Below are 15644 nucleotides of genomic sequence, written 5' to 3' on the forward strand. Positions count from 1 at the left end.
GTCCGTGCATCTTCTCAGTGAATAACAGGCGGCTTGGCATGTAAAATTCCAGCAGTCCCTCTAGAGAATATAATTGTGGATGTTTTATTTATTTTTTAATGTGTTGAAGTCTTAAATCAGCTTCTTAGCAAATAGCTCTTTGCGTATCACACCATGGTGGCCTCCTCTTAATGCTGCTGATTTATACTTAAGTCTAATCTGAAGTATTAGACCTGGCTGATGAATAGCTTGTCAAGGGGATGCATTTCCTTTGAGAATTTATAAAATTCCTTTTTTCCAGTACCTGTTACTGTCTTCTATTTTCACTTTGCAGAGCGGGTGAAGGATGTTAGTAGTTGGAAACAAACAGTGAAGAAAAATTATGACTGACCTGAAGTATATTGTCTTGTTTCGTTTCACAGGAGAAAGCTCAACATTTACAGAGTAGTCTTGTCTCTCAAGTAGATAAATCCACACAGACTGAACTTGTAGGCCATGATGTAAGTAGCTGTATTAAACAGTTTTTCTTTTATCTTCTGCACTGATATTTAAATCTCTACCTACCTGTTTTCCTTTACTAGTGCTGTGTCTGTGTCTTGATGTAAAAGTGTGCGGTATCATTCATCTTCTGCTTGTAAATGTTTCTCTGATGCCTTCTGTGACAGAAAATGTTAATTACAGCTACCTGCCAGCATACTAATGTCTTATTAATTGTGTGTTTTATCAACAGTTTTCCGACATTCTCTAGAATTTGTGCAGGGAACTGTGGAGACTGAGTAGAACTTGAGATTTTCTCATATTTCAATATTAAAAAATGGTATCTACTTATTAACAACTTGATGAACCTATTACACTTGTCTTTATCAAAGACTGCACTATGTTACAAATGAACCCTGCAAAAGTTTGCATTAATATTTTAATTATTGGGTCTTAATGAGAAATTTTGCTAGTAATTTGACTTAATTTTTTTATTCTGGTGCAAATATCAATTGTGTCCATTAACAAAGCACTCCTTTATATCAGCTAATGAAGAATTTAGTCTCTGTGTGTTGTTCACTTTTACATGTATAACCTCTCTTGAAAATGCATTGGTAATCAAGGCTTGGAGAGAGCATCTCAAGCTGAATTATCTAAGGATCATATTACTGTTGTGTTTTCCCTAGTAATATCCTTTAAAGTGGATCTCAGACCTTGGACATAGGCTTAGACAAGCTTTTGGTTGGTTCCACTTATACCCTGATTTTATTTTTTTATGGAATTTCTGTTCTTTAATCAGATTTAGTGAATGACAGAATCCCATTCTGTTCGGTATCCTGGGGATTGACTACAAAGGGGGACTTGTTTTGTTGTTTAAAAAAGTGACAATAACAATAGTGATGATATTGTGAATGACTGATTCTGTATACGAGCTCTCTGACATGTCGGCTTTCCATTTGGAAGACAGTCCTGGGGCTGTCTGTGAGCAAGTCAGAAAACCTGCATTACTGTGTAAAATATTCACACAAGAGTTCCATACCACCTAGGACCTGCATATTCGAATGGCCACCTCTGCATTCTATGCTTCTGCTTTTCTACAACAAGACTCTAGGTCATCTGCACACTTCAATGGGCTCTTCTACTGTTTGTTTGCTTGCTTGTTTGTTTGTAACATCTATATCCTATCTATCAGAAGGCATCACTGAGGCTCAATTAAGTAATGAAATACCAGAATAAAACTTTGGTTAATAATACACTGAGAAGACCAACACACAAACACCCAGATCTTGAGAAAGTTACTCATGCTGACATGCCATAGAAATTAATTCTGTTTAAGCTGTAAACAACTGTATATCAGCCGCAATGGTCAGGCGGATTAGAGAATCTGCCAAAGAGGCTCATGGGACCTTTCTGGAAGTGCACTTCATACAAGCTCTCACATCACAAGAAGGTGCTTGCCCCGTGTAACTTTGCCTGTTCTACCAGTCTGAGGTGAAAAGTTTTCTATAAGGTAAATATTCTGTGCCGTTTTTAGAAAATCCTTTAACATACCCTTCCACTTCCTTTTCTGTATGGCCAAACTAAAAATATTATGAAGTGTGATAAATTTTCTCCTTTTCAAGGCAATCTCTTAGGGTAATCAAGTCAACACAAAGTTTCAAAGACACACCTGAGCATTATTTTTATTGCTTTGTTCATGACTGGCCATATTTTTGAACAATAGTTTGTGCCAGCCAAACTTCCTTGTAGCCCAGTGGCAAATCTCCAGAGTTTCACAGTCCAAATCTGCAGTTCTATCACCATATGTTTTCCTCACAGAAGTTAAATAGCCAGATATGCATATGCCTTTATGTCACCAAACCCAGCCAATTTATATTGTAAAGGGACCCCGGGGAAAAGAGAGATGAGGAACAGATAATGAGAAATAAAACTATGCTTTCTCTAGCCTGAGAAAGGAAATTCCTTTGATAGCTAAGTGATAAAATCAAGTTGCAAGGATGAGAACTAGTTTTTGGTTCATACATATCCAGTGGAAGTTGATGGCTACAATTTTACTTTGGGGTGTAATCTGACCATTGTCCATGGTGCTGAACAGTATCCCCTACTCTCCAAAATAGGTGCAGCCCCATGCACAGCCCCTTACACGTTCTGGCTTCAACCTGGAGTGGATACACTTCCCCATTGCTATTAAAGCCAACAGCCTTCATTTTACAGCTCTGGAATATTCTTCACCATATTAGACTAAAATCCTTTGCATGTTTAGGCCTGGCTAGAGCATGCTGGGAGTTGTAAGATTTTCTCTGCCTAAAAATGCACAGTGGGTTAATTCTATCAGGGAAATATTAAACAGAGAATTCTGATGCTGGTATATTTCAAAAACAGGAACACAGGTTTGAACACAGGTTCCTAGCTTAGAAATACTAGTTTAATTAAACCATGATACCTTTAAGATGTGCATTGACCTATACTTTAAACTTAACTTACATTTGAATTGCACAAAGTACAGGACACAAAATTAATGGTGCAAGTTACAGGAATTGAGATTCTGGTTAAATATCAGGAAGAACTTCCTGACTGTTAGAGCAGTGTGACAACGGAAGCAATTACCCAGGGAAGCCATGGGCTCTCCCACATTGGAGGCATCCAGGAAGCAGCTGGACAACCATCTGTTAGATATACTTTAACTTGGAGTCCTGCAGTGGGCAGGAGGTTAGATCCAATTTGCCTGTTGGCTCCAACTCTACTTGCTATGATTCTGTTTTACTATGGAATACATTGCACTTCTGATGTTTTCAGAATGCTTTCAAAGATTTATTTCCACCAGAAGGGCTTGTACAATTGCTTATTTGCCTTTTCACTTTGCAATTAAGAGGAACTGTATTATTCACTTCAGCTGTCAGCATTAACCATTTTACCCTAAATCTTCCACTTGTTGGGTTGGCTGAGTCATATATTTTAGAGGCTAGTCCCCAAAACTGGATCTACAGGGCGTGAAATTTGGAGTACAGGGATGAAATTCAGATATTTTCACTCTCCTTGGAGATATGTAGATTTCAAGACCAGAAGATATTTTATTTTGTTGTATTTGTTTTCTAAGATTGTAGGGAAACTAATTACTATGAGCCTAAGTTTATTGTTGTTCTCCATTAGTCTCTTCCTCGCTTGCATTTGCTTGCTATTTCAATCATGTCTGTATTACCTGAAATACTCATGTGTGCCCAGCATTTAGAAATTTGCCCTGCCTGTAATGAACTGATAAAGATAGGGAGTAATTAAAATGGAGGAAACAAGATACTGTATTCACAATGAAGTAAGTTTGGTATAGGTAGCCAAGAGACTGCATCCAAAAGTTAGTCAAAAATGATACTGTCGAAGAAAAATTTGTACCTGTACTATGTATCTAAAATTCATAGTATAGGTGACAAAAGGGGAAATCTAAAATGCAAGCAAAATTATTTACGTGCAGTGTGCATGAGAAAGAGAAAGGAAATTTGCCATCTAACTGATGATCATATCTTAAAGGATCAATGCCAATTTAGTGTTCTTCACTTTCCTCTGTTCTTCAGAGACTTCTTTGATTAAGTGATCAAGGAATAATGTCTTCTGTGTCACTTGGGTTATTAGAACAAGCATGGAAGATAAATCAGGCTGCAGTCCAGTTGGTAATAGAATTACCTGAATTTATGGGATAGATGTTATAATTAGTGAAGAAATGGGTGTCTCAAGCCTAAATGAAATATTACCTTTGATCTGACCTAGCTATTAGTTCCCCAATCTCTCTCTCTCTCTCTCTCTCTCTGTGTGTGTGTATGTGTGTGTGTTGTGTGTGTGTTTTCTAGAACTCAGACTGGGTCTTTCCAATGCCCTACCAGGAGGATACACCTTGTGCATTAACTTGTAGTTTGATAAACCATCAGGCACCTGTCCCCAAATGTAACATGCTGCAGAGGATTCTACTATAGCATAGTCCAGGTTGTGTACTCAGATTGGGGCCTAACCTGCCCCCTAATTTTAAAAGTTTTCATGGTGAATGGTATGAAAGAACCTAGTAGACCCTTGGTCAATTTCTCATTAGTTTATGGGATTCTTCCAAAGATTACTTGTCTTAGGTTTTAATGTTCCCAGGGAGAAAGCATAATTGAAGATCACTTTTTTCTGTGTGCCCTGAATTTGGCCAGCTGGTAGGAAATGTACGTTGCCCATTTTAGCCCTAGAACATGAAACAGTCTATGAAGCTCTACATAGCAGACTGAGAACACTGTTAGTGAGTCAACTGTCTTTTCAGGGAAGCTTGTCTACTATTACTATTCTCATTCAAGAAACCAATCTTCTCTGCAAAAAAAAAAAAAAAAAAGTACTGGCCTTGTGATCTTCCAGATGGTCCAACATGAAATTCCATCAGTCTGTAAGCAGCAAAGCTAATGGTTAGGTATGATTGGAACTGTAGGCCAAGACATCTAGAAGACCACAGACTGCCCATCTTTGATCTTGGAAAACAGAGAATATGAAGTATAAGTAACAACTCAGAGATTGATAGCAGAACCATGAATACCACTTACTTTTGAAGGGAGAGTTCTTTCATGTAAGCAATTTAAAAATACACACCTCCTTACATATCCATAGCTGGAGCTGTTAGCGTGGAGAATTTCCATCTGAGATTAAATATTTTAAAACATTTTTTTTTCTTTCTTGAAGGTGTTTCCCCCCATACAGAGGGCACATTCCTGCAAATACTGGCTGAAAGAAAGCTTAATGACGCAATCACTCATGATTAAGCCCTATTCCCCTTTTCAGTGGAACAGGCTGCACTGATAAACACACTTCATTGGAAGTATGTGCCATTGAACTCAGTGGGGCTTTTATACATACAGGTACATTAAAAGAAGGCAATATGGCTGCTGCATGAAGACTTTACAAATGGTATACATAAATGTTCAACCGAGGCTCGGTTCTGAATGTAGTCTAGATTTCAAAAAATAAGCCACAAATGGTTAAGATTTAGCATTTTTGTGTGTGCTTTTCCTTATATGAAAACACCCACATATGCTAAGTTTCATTCCCATTAGAATTCGTAGCATATGATTTGTTGTGTAGCCATGCTTTGCTGGCTGCAGAGCAGACCTCTGCACATTTAACTTTACATTGTTTTTGTCTACCAGTCATTATTTGCATAATGGCTTTTAGCTGTGGCACAGTTATCAGTCATGTTTCTCATCCAGTGGCCAAAGAGTATGAAACTGGCTCCCAAATGCAAAGGAAGGATCATCTTTTCTTTGTACCACAGCACATACTTGGAAACTATTAACCAATTAGAAATGTTAGCCTGCTGTTTCCAGCTCAGTACAGATGTTCTGGAAGGAAGGAATCAAAATGGTTTGTGCCCACTGTAGCCAAACTCCTGGGCATCACACATTTTAGACTTTTCAAGGCTGAAGAAACATGCTTTTTCTTGACGATACGCAAAGAGCCTAAATGCATGCCTCTTGTCTGCAGGCTTGCTCAGGACTTTGGATGCATTGTTGGGGGTTGACCGGAGTGGCTGGCACAGTCCTAATTCACCTCACTCCAATCTGTGTATTCATGAGCAGCTGCACAGGGGTAACAGAGAGACTCAAACTAGTTTAATAATGAGCCCTTCTGGTCAGAGAAACTAACTCTAGTTTCAGGAGTGGTTTAATGGAGAATTTTCAACATTTCATCAAGCTACAAATCCTTCCCGGGGGTTTGGGGAGGAAAGTCATAACAATCAAAGAGGCATAAAACGACACACATATTCATAACTATAGAGTAGTTTGGCCAATTCATCTGAATCATGGTGGGTAATGTGAGGGCTGCTAGTCTTTTAAGATGGTTCTGTCATGAGGAGGATTCTCCCTCTTTTTATAGGACTGCACATTCCTGGGATCTTTTAATACGGCCTGCTTGGCATGTATCTTAACTGGGTGACAATTCCTTGTCAGTTTCTGGAGTTGTTAATCATGGCAATATATTTTAATTGTGATTTAATTCATATATATGGCACAGGACTATTTGAAGACAATTGTGCTGTACAGTACTTTGAAGTACTTTTTAATTTAATTTATAACTGACCCAAAGCAACTTTCATCAATAAAATGAAAGATGCAGATGCTGCTTGCAAAACAGAAATTTATACATGTATACCTTGGGGTTCTTGTTTGCATCGCTGGTTATTTATATTTCTCCATAAAATCCTATTGAGCAAGTTGACATTTGACAGGATAAAAGAGAATTGCTAAATTTCTGTTTTCTGCTGAGAGCAGTTAAGGGTAGGAGAAAGCTTTGGATATCTTGTAACTAGCGGCTACACACACAGCTATACCAATTAACAGTAGCTGAATAACAAAACCTATATGATGAGTGATAAAACGACAGATGGGCTTAATTTTAAAATACCTGTTTGTTGCAAAGTATTAATGAACATGTGCATTATAATAACAATTGCTATTGTGTTTTTGCCCAATTGTTTCTGTATTGAATATTCTACTATACTAAACATCAGAGTTTGAGGTTTATTCTGCTATATTTGGTGCTTCCAAGTTGGACACCTTTTCTCTGCAGCCAGCTATGATTACATGCTTTTTTGTAATGTGATTACACACAGTTGTAAGGACTGCAAGAGTCAAGCAGCCCCTTCAGCCAAAAAGCTCTGTTGGTGCAGCATTCATCCCTAATTAATCTTTCCTATGGAGTAAACCTATCTGTTTCTGTCCAATTCACTCTTGCAAAATGGACATTGAGTGCTGGAAACGCATGTGGAAATGTGTCCTTCCTAATTTGTTTTTACAGCAGTGTGCACCTAAATTTTACAGTTTGCTCACATTAATTCTTCCTAGAAATCTCATGGTTACGGGCATCAGTCTGATCAACTTTGATTTCCTCAGAAAATGGAACTTTGTGGAAGCTCTTATTTTTCCGCTGCTTTTGCATTCTTCCTTTCTCTTTCAGTGATCTGGAACACTGTGTTTGTCTTTTGGCTCCTCCTTTTATGTTATTTCCCAGGTGCTCCATGTTTCTCCCATCACTAGCATTTAACTATCTCAACAATTGGAGGCAAGCTTTTAAAACATTCTCATGGTTAATGGGTTGGAACCAAAGAACCACCAACTGAAGACAATCACCACACTAGTGAGGTTCCACAAAAGCTTTCACATGAGTCAAGAACATGCTCCAATAGATGGCTCTTTAGCAATTCTGATAGTTCAGCTTGTGCAAGATGAAGACCCCTGTTGGATTCATGTAGCACATTTTGAACGCAGAAGATTCTCTTGGATTCAACCCAGTCTCTGAAAAGAACTGGTTATCTCTTCTCAAATGGCGCAGTGCGTGGTAACGGCACCATATTAAGAAAAGTAAAGAAAGCTTCATGATAGACGTTTTAAGCTCCTGTTCCTTGGAATCTGGAATCAAAATTACATATTCCTATTTTTATATGTTCCTCTCCTTTTGATGGATCTTGTTCTGTTTTTCATTCCCTACCACCAATCCCCTGCATCTTCTCAACAAGTCGGCATGGGGGCAAATGGACACTGCAACACAGATCTGCTTAAGCTCGTGGGCTGTTTCACCTGATGTATCTGGCAGTTCAATCCTGTCTTTAGTGGATGGCTGCAGCACATCCTCAGACTGTTTGTTGCTGCCATTTAGGGCTAGAAACATTGGCACACAGCACTGTGGTTTCCTGGAAAGCAAGGGAATAGCCCGTCCTTGTCACCTGACACATTCTGCTTCTGTTGTCTGTTGACAAAAATGACATCATGCTTATATGTTCTTTTCCCCTTCTTCTTCCTTATCTTCCACATTCGCCATGATAGTAGCTTTAGCATCTAAAATATCCTTGATGCCTTTAATCATATTATCTGGAAACTTATACTCTACCTTTACTTATTTGGTTCATATTTGCATGTCTGTATATTCATCTCCTTTTCTTCCTCATTTCATGTATAATATGCTTGCCGGAGGCATGGGTGTATGTACCTTTTAAATATATCTTTCTGTGTCTTTGCCATGTTATAACACTTTTCCCCTCAAAGCAGTGGGCCACAGCAATCCTAGAGTGTACAGGGCCAGGGCTTTTTTGGATTCTCAGCCCTTTTCTGATCTGGCTCCTTCTCTGTGGTCATGAGCATGACCTCAGAGAAGTGATTTAGGGGACATTGCAGGGGGCAGTGAGGAAAACCAGTACTACCAAATATGACACATCCTGGTCATGACTCAACCTCCATCCTCCCCTCCAGAGCACTGAAGTTAGATGGCCAAAATCAGGCATCTAAATGCTGTGCAGAATGGAAAGAGCATGGAAATGTCAATGGATTCCACGTTCCCTTCTAGACTGCATAGAGTGCTTATAATCTTCAGATTTTAGAAGATTATGGGGACACCCACCCCCAGTTAGTTTGCACTCTAAAAAAAATAAAAATAAATGGATGGTTCATCTGGTAGATCTCCATTCGTGTTTCAAGCAGAATAATCTTAAAGAAGTCTGCTTTCTGTGGAATAACAGAAAACTCCACAGTGAACTCAAACTCGTTGAAATTCCTACAGTTCTGAGCTTTGGATTCTCCAGTGGGCCATCTTTTTCTGAGTTGTACAGATTTCTCAGACTTACACTGCATTATTTTAATTTTGGGGAGATATGCACATGTACACAAGCATACACTTGTGTATTCTAGTGTGCATTAGTGAAATTGCACAATGGTGCAAATATGTACTTGTACATATACATGTATGCAGACAGGAATGACATTCTCTTATAGCCCTTAAAAAGTTTTGGCCAGTCAGCGGAAGATGAACCTGAAACTGTTTAAAAATCAGTGAAACACAGATGGAACTAATTTGGCAAAATCCATATTTCCTTACAGCCAGCCATATTCTTCCCCCTTTGTATTACATTGCTAACTGCTAACTACCTTAGCATAATGGTTTATACTGTTCAAAGTGCTTCATATAAATGTGCTTGTAATGCGTCCAACAAGCCTTAGGTAGATCCATGAGCTTATCCATGTCTTGCAGGTATGAGGGGTTGGAACTGAGAGAGTTTGCCCATAGAGCCACCTAGTGAGTTCATGCCACTTACTCAGATTAGCTTTGGTTCAAGTTTATCCTCTAGTTGTATTCCATGTTGGATGCATCTTTCTCCAAGTTCTGTCTTTAAAAGTGCAGTGTTAAATATACAAAATATATGCTGGGTGTATTTCTCTGATTATAACTGCAACACAACCATATTTCTTTCAGGATGCAATCCTGTGCAGATTTAGTCAGAACAGAATCAGACTCCAAGCATCCTTTCAGCCAGTCAGGCTAGCTGGAACATGCTGTGAAGTGCATGACTTTTTTCTGTCTAAACATGCATAGATTTGTGCCTTTAATCATTTTTATATTTTTGGCTTAACCATATTAGTCCACCCTTCTTAGAACACAAAGCATCTGTAATGCAAATATTGTTTTATGTCTCTGCTACCAGTGATGCATGCAACTTAATCTCTGAGCCGTCATTTATCATTTTTTCTTCTTCTCTTTAAAGGCCCCGTGGAATTCTTCATGTACTGAAGGTTCAGTTTACAAACCACTCAGCTTCTCATTGGTACCAACATTATTTAATTAAATAAAATATATGGGACACACACTACAAGATAATTAGTTTAACTTGTTTTGCCTATTTAAAGAGGAATATGCATTTGCTTCAAGTGCTGGCCATACTTAAGAGGTCTAATGTTGCAGAAAAAAATGCCTTATTCAATACAGAAAAACAAGATGTATTCTTCACTATTCTCAACCGCATTAGCAAATAATTGATTAAATTATTACCAATAAATTATTACAGGATTTTGCAAAATCAGAATAAAATATACTTACTCTTCCATGACTCGTGTACAGTTTTATCTTTGGGGCAATGCTAGTACATACTGGGTAGTGCCAGCCATGCTTTAAGGCAGGGTGAAAAGTGACCTGTTTCAGGCAGCCCATGGTGGTGCTGAAGAGGGAGGGGGTCAGAAGGTGTCAGTTAAGCTGCAGCAAGGCATTTCACATTCTGCTTCAGGCAGCAAAACGTCTTCGCCAGCACTGACTGACCCCATTTTGTGTAGTGGCTCTTCTAAGTTGTTTGTTTGTTTTTAAGGAATTATGTCTTGCCCTTGGTGGGTGAGCAAATGGGTAACTGTAAGGAGGAACAACAGGAAGGTTCCAGTGGTGGAGTGTGAAAGGAAATGTTTAATTGGGAGCAACACATGCTGTCGTTAATCCTTGAAGGTGCCCTTGAAGAACAATTCTTGCCACACTGTTGCATCTTATCTCAGAGATCACAAAACTGGCCAGAGAAAGTTCATTGTTGTTGTTGTTGTTTTATTTCCTTAAATATCACTTAGATATTTTTCCAGAAGAAGAGCTTCCAAATTCATTGTGAATAATTGCTTGAGTCAAAATTTGGAGTCACCTTGGTTTGAGAAGCCTGTCAATTAATGGTTGCGATGTTCCAAGGAATCCCTAAGATGATTCCATCTGTTAGGAAACTGGGGGATTTAATTAACTAAACTATATGAACCAAGATCTGAACTACCCCTCTTCATATTTAAGCATACATTGCTGTCTGCATCCAGCTGTAACACCGAGCCATGGCATAATCCCCTTGCAGGTCTCTGTTGTCATGCGCCATCAAGTTGTGTCCAACTTGTGGGAACTCTGTGAATGGCCTCCAAAATATCCTGTCCTTGACAGTCCTGCTCAGCTCTTGTAAGTTCAAGGTTGCGGCTTCTGTTCTGGCGTCAGTCAATAATTTCTGGCAATGTTGCTAAAACTTCCATTTTCTGTGCATACATTAGACTCACTTCAGCTAAAAGTAATTGTGAATTAAGCACCACTGAAAGTAAATGCAGGATTACAGTTAGTCATGATCAATTCTCTATTCTTTGGTTGGCTTCTCAGAAATATATCTCACTGAATTTAAAAGAGCTTACTGCTAAGTAAGTGTATATAGAGCTGCAGCCTTAATCATGTTTAACTTTAGCTAAACTATTGACCACAGCACACTGAAGAGCTTCACTGGTGGCATGGCTTTTACTATACTACATGTTTTTCCTTCACCAGATTTCAGATTTGAACAACTCAGTGGGTGGTAATGAGTGAATTAAAATACTGTACTTAATGTTAGCTGTAAAGATGATGGTTCAGTAATTGACTGCATAATATTATGTGAGAAATACCTCCCTCAAAATTTACTCAAGCCAGACTATACTATAATTGTTTTGTACCTCCAAGAGATATACAATCATCTGCATAATGTTCACAGTATAACGTAGGTGGCAGGGATACATCAACAGGGCTTTTCTGCTGTCATCTTATTTCCTTCTCTAGTTCATTTGCTTTTCTGCTGTCAGTTCTCATCTTGATTCTCTTCTTTCATAAATGAATCATTTACTTGAAAAAAAATCTATTTGTTCTTTCTAATTTTTCAACTTTCGCCTCTTTGCACAGACAAATCTAATAGAGATTACAGATCTGTCACTTCATGTCCTCCTGTTTTACTATACAAAACTAAAAAACACTGTGATTTTTAGGATTAAATCTTAACCTTTCTCATAATAGAGTAGTGAAAAGTAGTTCCTCTAGATTGAATTTCTGCCAGTCTTTTTTCATATTCCTCTTTTCAACTTCTCTACTAGTAACTGACTGAGGTTCCCTGATTGTCTCCAACATTATAGAAATTAATCCCAATGAAACTCCATGTTTAGTCAGAACATGCATAGGATGTTCTGGTCTTAAATACAAATCATCCCCAGGTAAAGCTGTATAGGATCCTGCCTGAGAATTGGCTAGACAACTGTCTCAATGACTGCCGCATTTAATTTTGCAGGTAAGAATGTAAGGAACCTGGAAGTGATACGTTGCCATGTTTTATCCACACTGACTGCTTTATCCTCCATGAAGATTCAAGGTCCTTTTAAAGCAATCCAGTGGGTTGGTTGGAAACCATATCCTGAATACAAACATGCACAAATACACACACCCTGCACATAAAAACAAGATTGTCTCTAAGATCCTATTTCTTTTCTTTTTGTATGATTTTAAAGGCAATGTTTATGTGTGCTTGTTCATTTTCTTTTGCATTTTAAATCTGCTTTTTGGTCATTAGGAGTATTGTTATAAAATGTAGTCTAAATAAAGTGATAAAAATAAACACCAATCTATCTAGAACAATAGTTTCAAGCAGGAGTGTTCAGTTATGCAGTTCCATATCTGCAAACTGAGCTGTTGTCATCCGTGGAGTTATAGATGTGAATGATTTGCCTGGAAAATGTTTCATCTCTGTTACTGAACAACAACAGCTTCTCCTCCTCCTTTTAATTTAATCAACAAAATGTACCTTCATTATGGTTGGCTTGGTCATTATTTGTGTAACTGTAATGGATATAGGCTGAATAGTATCTAAGAAAATTGTGCAAAAAAAAAAAAAAAAGAGAGAGAGAGAGAAGCTGTTTGCTGTTATAAACAGATATTTGAGAAATCAACTCTTAGGTGCCTCCTTGAATAACAAGAAAGAAAGATCATTTTAGTCCTTGCACCTGTGTAATACAGCCCACAAGAGAGGCACTGAAATAACAGACTGTATCCCCTTGCTTACGAACAGAGCTACTCACGTTCACATATCACACAAGAGTAACACACATTGCAAACGCTGCGTGAGTTGTCCATCATGCAGGTGCCCTCGTGGTGTGGAGCAGTGCTCCCCTCTTCCATGCCCACATGTTGAAGGACTTGGGCCAATGGCGATGCCTTGCTGGAGGCAGGGTCCACAGCATGGTTCCGCGGCCCCTTTGCCCTTCAACAGCTGTACATGGGCAGACAAGTGTGAACAGGGCTTCTGAAAAGAATATTATGGCCATCACTTCCATCTGTACAATACCTGTATAGACTTTTATGCACCTGGTCTGAAAACATGGCTACTGATTCATTATGTGCTACATTAAATGCATCATTTCAGTACTGAAATGTTTTTTTTTTAACTACCTCGCTCTATAGATATTCAGATTGTGAATGCCATTGCAATGCAAAGCTCAATATTTCATTGCAGATTTACTGGGATGATAAGCCTAAATGGCTTATTTTCTGTCCTCCCCAGAAATCCAACAACAATCCTGATATATTTAATGGCACACTTATTCAAGATATACCTTGCATGTATATGTTCAAACTTCTCACCAAACTTGCACAGGAGCGTGATCTCTTAAGATATAACTGAAGTGCTTTCATTTCTCTAAAATTCTCTAAAAATGCACTTTTCTGTGGCCTGTGTACCTTGATGGAGACCAGTGACATTCTAGGTTTAGAGGCACTCCCATATTTCTGATTGAATGATTGATTCCATTTCTATGCAGCCCAACAGTCAAAGTTCTCTGTGCGGTTCACAAAATAAAATTTTAAACTCTGCAGTATGAAAGCATAATAAAACACTGCAAAAACCAAAAAGTTCAAAGCAGAATAAAACCAAAGTAAAAACCAGTGGCAGCGCAAGATGGGAAAGGTACATATTCAGCTGTGAAAAAGTGGCTGAACCCTAATTTACAAATATTGCACCGAGAGAAGTTTTTCCCCACAATTCTTTCCTTTGTATACCTTGTTCTTTCCAAGAGGTAAGAGAAATCACTTTCTTTTTTTCTTTTTTTAAAGTGAAAATGCCATTGTTTAAAAACTACCAGGGGCAAATGTTAAATCAGAAGCAATTAATTAAGCTCTGAGAACTGTCTTTACCCTTGTTTTTTTGCAGCACGCAAGTGAAGTTTATGGATGGGCTGCTGGGAAGTAACAGGGCATGCAGCAAACATGCAATAAATTAGCCCCCACTGATCATATCTTTCCCCTCCCACTCACTGTTGGAATGCTAACATGATATGATGTAATAGGTTGGGTTGGGGCCAAAATTCCAATCAGCATCCTTAAATAGAGATACACAGGTCGTTTTCTCTACAAAACAATAGGACGAGGCTGATCTCAAACTGAGAAATACTCGTACCTTAACGCGAGAGCTGGTGCTGGCAACCATCTGTCTCCATAAAATTAAGCATTAACGAGTTCCCCTGGGTGACATCAGACTACATTTCTTTTGTTGGCTGAAAAGGTGAAGAGGTGAAGGTGAGCGATATGCTGTAAGATTTATGAATGCAGACATTTCTGAAGACATATGCAGCTTCAGTACATTACCCATTGCAAAGCTCCTTTCCTGAAAGGTAGCAAAGTGTCTCAGAAACAGACAGACAGACACAGACATGCACACTTTCACTCACTCACTCACACCCCCAGATCAGACTGTAACCCTGAAGAAGGGATCAAAATCTGGGAGTCATTGACCTGCACAATAATACATCACAATGTTCAAACTCTCGTGCTTGAAATTCAGACCCATCTTATTCAAATGTTGGTGAAATCTTTATTATTATCATTATTATGAAAGCACACTGTAGTTCACTGTGCATGATGTGACTTCATGCAGTTCAGTATCAGCTCTTTTGCTGAAGAGGAAATAGCACAGGGGTTGGAAAAGGATGTAGGAAAAGGGGATTTTAGGAAAACTCAGGCTGGAAATCCATAGGCCCTTCCTTCTCGTTTATTGTTCCTTGAAAAGGATGGGCAAACCGCTCAGTTCTGATCTTCCCATGTTTGTTTTCCTTAAAATATTCTTTCTGTCCCTTTTATGAAGAAATACGTGTATTAAGTTCTTGCAAACACTCTACAACCAAACCAGGTTGTCCTTCATTTGCACCAACCAAATCCAAAACATACAGCAATTCCCAGCATGGAGGAGGACTGTGCTGCACTTGGCTACTGCGCTGCTGTGGAAGATTAGGAAGTGGTAGCAGCGAGCAGCGGTAGCGCTACTTCGCCATCCCAAACTTGGTTGAAGAAACAGGGATTCAACTGCAGGCTTCTTAGAGATAAGCCTTCTGAGCTCTGGACCTGCATGGATACCTCTGTCACTTTCGGTTTCTCCCACATTCATAAAACAAACCATTTCATTCCCTGGGTGAAGAAATTTGCAAATTGTGCTAAGTTTTTTAGTAAAATGCAAACCAAACAAACGTTTGGCCTATTCCTACTCCTTGAGGACGTATTTCATGGCTAGACCGGCCACAAGACAGTTTCCAAACCCTTTTCCTTCTCACTTGCTTTCAGACTTGACA

At 38.8% G+C, this 15644-nt stretch overlaps 1 protein-coding gene across 2 annotated transcripts in view; it reads left to right on the plus strand.

Moving 5' to 3' along the window:
- CCSER1 (coiled-coil serine rich protein 1) overlaps positions 1 to 12307 on the plus strand; it is a 494606-nt gene extending 482299 nt beyond the window's left edge. Inside the window, exons 9-10 of one of the 2 annotated variants that reach the window (XM_044428521.1) lie at positions 402 to 479; positions 11105 to 12307. In XM_044428521.1, the coding sequence (XP_044284456.1) occupies positions 402 to 479; positions 11105 to 11206 (180 nt within the window). In that variant the 3' untranslated portion in view covers positions 11207 to 12307. Of the gene's footprint in view, positions 1 to 401; positions 480 to 9997; positions 10337 to 11104 lie in introns of those variants that run through there. The other variant, XM_044428522.1, reaches the window with a different exon arrangement.
- The last annotated feature ends 3337 nt before the right edge of the window (positions 12308 to 15644 follow it).

The sequence above is a fragment of the Varanus komodoensis genome, unplaced genomic scaffold (assembly GCF_004798865.1).
Source record: "Varanus komodoensis strain SLA01 unplaced genomic scaffold, ASM479886v1 scaffold2, whole genome shotgun sequence".
NCBI lineage: Eukaryota > Metazoa > Chordata > Lepidosauria > Squamata > Varanidae > Varanus > Varanus komodoensis.